The sequence below is a fragment of the Gavialis gangeticus genome, unplaced genomic scaffold (genome assembly GCF_001723915.1).
Source record: "Gavialis gangeticus isolate Ggan-Ray unplaced genomic scaffold, GavGan_comp1, whole genome shotgun sequence".
In the NCBI taxonomy this organism is placed as follows: Eukaryota; Metazoa; Chordata; order Crocodylia; family Gavialidae; genus Gavialis; species Gavialis gangeticus.
The window spans coordinates 5,113,744-5,119,080 of record NW_017729022.1 but is presented as its reverse complement, the minus strand read 5'-3'; the positions used below and the strand labels follow the sequence as shown (position 1 = coordinate 5,119,080).

General features: G+C 54.2%; 1 protein-coding gene across 1 annotated transcript in view; it reads right to left on the bottom strand.

Moving 5' to 3' along the window:
* Window positions 1–176, bottom strand: part of BMT2 (base methyltransferase of 25S rRNA 2 homolog) — a 102,973-nt gene extending 102,797 nt beyond the window's left edge. Inside the window, exon 1 of the mRNA XM_019514553.1 lies at window positions 1–176. Coding sequence (XP_019370098.1) covers window positions 1–127 — 127 coding nt within the window. The 5' untranslated portion in view covers window positions 128–176.
* Window positions 177–5,337: the final 5,161 nt, after the last annotated feature.

Below are 5,337 nucleotides of genomic sequence, written 5' to 3'. Positions count from 1 at the left end.
GCAGCCGCCGGTGCACGCTCTTCACCACCCCCGACAGCTTCTCCTGCTCCAGCTTCCGCGCCTGCTCGCGGGGCTCGGACAGCGCCGCAGGGGGCGCGCCGGCCCGGGGCTGCGGCTCTGGCTCCATGGTCCCCGGCTCCGCCGCGCGCACCGGGCTGATAGCGACACCGCCCCCCTTCCCCCCACGGCGCATGCGCCGTCACGTGACGCGCGCAGGCCGCTGGGAGACGCAGTCCAGAGCAGCTGCTGCGGGGGGCGGGTCCCGGGGACGGGGCGGGGCCTGAGCTGGGTTAGGCTCTTCCCCCGCAGCCTGGCCGCCCTCTGCGCCCACAGCGTTCAGCCAATGAGGTGGGATACGGGGCCCAATCGCGGTGGGGCTACGTGTACCACCTGCCTCTGAGGGATGGGTTCATCTCGCCGGCTTGGCTTGGCGCGGCCCGGCCCCTCTTTCTTTTAGCTTGGGCCCTGCACCTTAGCCCAGGCCCCAGGCAGCTGCGTGCAGATGTGCAAGTCCAAGCGTGACGTTACTCGGCCGGTGCCTGAGCCGGACCCCGAGCGGGGGACACTGAAGTGTCGGAGTCGCGAAGAGCCTCCCCCGTCCAGACCAGCCCCAGTCCACCAGGTCCTAGCACCGTTAGGGTCGTTGGAGAAATAACTGCAGCTGTGCCAGATGCACCGTATAGAGCACAAAACGTATATACACCAAAAATGGTTAAACACCTCCCTATTGGCCAACGAGCATATCTAGATGGCTCAGTCTGGCTATGGTGCTTGCTCAGAAGTGTCCATCCAGACTGCTGCCCTGTGCCTAAGCTCTGTTGTGATGCATGTCAGTGTGGAGAACTTACTAGTCCTTCTAGGTTTGTGATTTCTGAAGCACACACACAACATCTGGTAACTGCGTGCAAGCTTCCCTCCCCGCCCCTCCCACATCCAGGCGGCACCTATGTGGGCTGCAGAGGGATGCCACTGCCCTCGTTCCCCCCCGCCCTGCTTCTGGGAGGCGGCAGTGCGGGGTGGTGGGTGACAGCGGTCTGTTGATAACCCTGGCCTAGAGATTAGACGGCTTGATCACAAAATGGGAGACCTGGGATCTAAGCCCTTTCCCTTGAAGGATTCAAACCCACATTTCCTGTTTCCAAAAATAGTCAGCCTAACAATTGGGCCAGGGCTTAGTGTGTGTCCAAGTCCCTTCCAGTGTTTTTTGTTGAAACCAAGCCACTGTATAGCCAACAATGCCAGATTCATGGGGCCAGAATTCTACCTTAGACCAGGGTGTCAAAGATGTGGGCCATGGAGTCCTAGATTCTGGACCATGGGTCTCGGACTGACCCAGCATTCCACATGTGACATGTGCCAGCCCCAGTCCTGCACATGGCATGCAGCATGCAAAGCTGTTCTGATGTCATGCCAGACCAGTCCTGCATGCCAGAACGGGCCTGTTACCAATAGGATTTCTTTTTGCCAGAGCCCCCCAAGGACTGACACAGCAACTTGTCTGATGTGGTATCAAGTGAACTTTAATAGTAACTGCTATGCAATATTACAGGTTTTTCTCCCCATAATGCAACCTGGCAAGTGGCTGCTTAGACTTTCAGTGGCATCCTTCAGGGGTCCTCCACTGGGTGTGTGTGATGTTTGTTTATGGCTTCCCCACTGTTTGAGCAGGGATGCAGCAGCTGTGTCTGTCCTCCCAGAATCACTGCATGTTAACACACCTATTCCTTTGTTTGTTCATTACTTTTGTAACTTTATCATTCCAAATTGTCCAATCCCCTGACACTGTTCCAGGCACATTCCTTAAAAGGAAACTGTTGTCCCTTGCTCGCCTCGTGCGCCAATCACAGCATTCATGTCTCCCAGTGCCACAGAAGGCGCTCTGTTCAGTTTTACTGTTTAGTTCTCAGAAGGCCTGGACTGTGGCTAAGAGCCTTAACACAACTCAGTTTGCCTGCAGCAGAGCCCACAGACTGTCCTTGCAAACTGGATCCCTGGACTGGGGCCAGCGCATGGGGCTAGACCCAGCACATATGCTGCACGCAGCCTAGAGGGCCAACCCAGGGCATGCACGGCATGCAGTGCCCACACCAGACAGACCCTGTGTTTTGGCGCTGCAGCTGGAATGGATCGGACCCATAGAACAGTCCCACACATCACAAGCAGCGCACAGGCACCTGATGAAGCACATGCCTCTCTTATTTTTGTGGAAATGTTGCGTCTCAGGCCAAATCTGTCAAATCAGTTCCCAATTTTATCAGCAAAGCAGAGCTCAGTCATTCAAGTCTGTGTGGTGCTACCACCATCAACTATCCTACCTCCCAGACTCTTCAGTCTGGGACTTCAGATACTCCTAAATCCATGGTAGGCATCCTACATGCAAGCCCCAAACCCAGAGGCCTTGGAGTTCAGATGCCCTCTAGTCTCACTTGCCCCTAGCCCAGGGGTTGTCAACTGGGGGTATTCATACCTCCAGGGATACATGGAAAGGCCCTAGGGGGTACACGCACCACCCTGCGCCACCACCTCCTGGGAGCAGGGCCAGGGGGGAGGGGGGAAGGGCAGCGACGCCCCTCTGCAGGCTGCACTGGCACTGCCTGGCTGACTGGCCATGGCGGTGGGGGGGGAAGTTTGCATGCGATGGCCACCATCACCACTCACCACACACCACCCAGTGCTGCCGCTGCTCTGAGTCTGGCCGTGTGCCACACCCCTCCACCACCTCCAGCTCCACGTCCAGCTGCTGGGGGTACACTTATTAAAAAAGGTTGAACACCCCTGCCCTAGCCAAAAGGAGCAAGCTAGAAGGCAAACCTGACAGAAATCCCTCATCGCTATAAATTGTGTAGCCAAGATCCTCGCATTTGGGGGCATTTGTAGACACTCAGAGGGGGTCAGCTTGCTACACCACTAACTACACCAAGGCATTCAAGCCAAAAAGAAGGGTATCTCCCCTGCCAGGCAAACAAAACTACCTGGGCCGAAAACCACCTCATGGTATCTCCCTTGCCCATGCCTCATGCTGACTCCACACACAACCCCTGAGCTCGTGCTGGTACACACTGCACTGAGCACTGTCTTGGCATACATGCTGCACAAGCTGCCCATGCTGGATTGTCTCTGTGCACTGGCTCCAGTGCATGGGGCTGGTCTGTGGGTCCAATCCAGCCTACAGACCAACCCCATGCCCCTTTGAGAGACGTGATTAGTTTGACACTCTTGCATTAGAAAGAAAACAGAAAAAAACAGGAATAATAACACCAAGGGAAGTGGTGCTGGCTCCTACCCTGGGGGTCTTTAAGAAGAGGCTTGATGCCTACCTGGCTGGAGTCATTTGAGCCCAGTTTTTCTCCTGCCAAGGCAGGGGGTCAGACTTGAAGATCTACAAGGTCCCTTCAGACCCGACTTCTATGATTCTGTGAACTTTGGCAAGAGGGACTAGAACGGGGTGTCCAACCTTTTTGAATGTGGGGCCGGATTATGAACTGTTTAGCCCCCAGTGGGCCAGCGAGCCATATTCAAAGACCTCACAGAAAGCGGTATCACATCAGGAAGTGATGTCACGTGACCTTTGACACCAGTGAAGTTGCAGGAAGTGACAATGAAATGGGTCTGGAAATGTGGTTTAAAATCCAAAATAAAAACAATATAAAAGCAACAATGGAATAATACCAAATATTTGACTAAAATAAACACTTTCACTTCTAGCTACTTCTCAATGAATGAAAGAAGCATAATGCAGGCTTGCCCTGGGACACCTGGGAGTACAACACCAGGCAGAGGAAGCCATGGAGGAGCAGCTGGCTGTTGGCCTCCAGGAACAGCAGTGAGGAGGAAGAGAAGCAGCACCTCAGGACGCTGTCCGGCTCCATTGGGGATGAGGAGCCTGGTCTTCACACATGGCCATGCGCGTGCAGCCCACCTCCCTCCTCGCCCCCAGCTCCCATGGAGGAGGAAGAGGAGGAAGGCACCCCCACGTGGGCTCCTCAGCATCCCGCCCGGAGACACGGCCCCGCTGGCAGCCGGGCAGCCATGTTTCACGCTCACACGCTCATCCCCACACTGGACTGTGCCGCCCCAAGCTGCCCCTTCCCCGCTGATGCCGTGTGGACCGCCCCCAGTGTAGGGCTTAAAGGAGCTGTGTGATGGGCATGGCAGGGGGGTGCCTCGGCCTGGGCCCTGAGACCCGCCTGGTGCGAGCGCTCCTGCCCCGGCCTCCATGTCTGTGGTCGGGGGAGCTGAGAGAGGGGCCCTGCTCCCTCCAGGGACAGGGTCAGCAGTCACTGGGCAACCAACTGCCTCGTAGTCCGTGTTCGCCAGTCACCCGTGAGGGGCTGGGGCAGGGACAAGGGGTGGGAACGAAACTAACGCAGCACCTCGGGCCTCAGAAAACGGCTTGGCGGGCTGCATGGCGGCCTGCGGGCCATATGTTGGACAAGCCAGGACTAGAAGCTATGATTTATCTTTGCCTTGGGAGTGCTCACCCATCATTGTATCCTCTTGCTTTCCTTTTGTGCCATGAATGTCCTCTTGGCAGCATTCCAGCTCCCCTTACCCAAACTAGTCTGTAGTCTGGTGAATAGCTCATGTTTCTAGAAAAGTAAAACAATAAATTTAGGTCTCCTCAGCCTGAGAAGGATCCAAAACCCAGGTCTCCCATTTCCTTGGCAAGTTGTGAAAGATCTAAGCTTTTGGTCACCACCACTATCAGCTCTGTTAAATAAATGATCACGGTGTGCTTTAAGCTGAATTGATTGCTGCTGTCAGTTAAATATCATCTGGCCACTCTGGAGCCTGGAAGATGAAGGCACCTAACTTGCAGTCCTGAGTCAGGCATTTAAGCTCTGAGCATGAGCAGGAGATGAGACAGCACCTTAGGCTTGGCTTTTCCCGTTGTTTAGCTCTGAGCACCTTTTTGCTCAGCTGCAGATGCCCTTGGGATATGATTAGTTCTCCCCCTTCATAGCACAGGGATACTAGACACACAGCTCTGTCATTTTGGATCACTCTTCTGGAGTAGGGTGTCTAAATTTTAGGTGTTGTGACACTTAGGAGAAAGTTTGATTTGAACCTGGCCAGAAATTCCTAAAAAGCTTCAATTTCAGATATTTTGTATAGGATAGTACAGATCTTCCACTGCTAATTTATATGGTATGTCAGACTCTCTCATTTTCAGTTATATTTTCCTCAAAACACAATAACAAAAAAATGGAACAAGACATGTAAATTAACTCCCTGCTTCTGACATGAAGACAAAGAATGTAAGCATGTCTGCTGGTTTGTTTATTGTTTAAGTTATGCCTTTCTTAAAATACTGGAGCTGTCCCTGTCACACGTGCC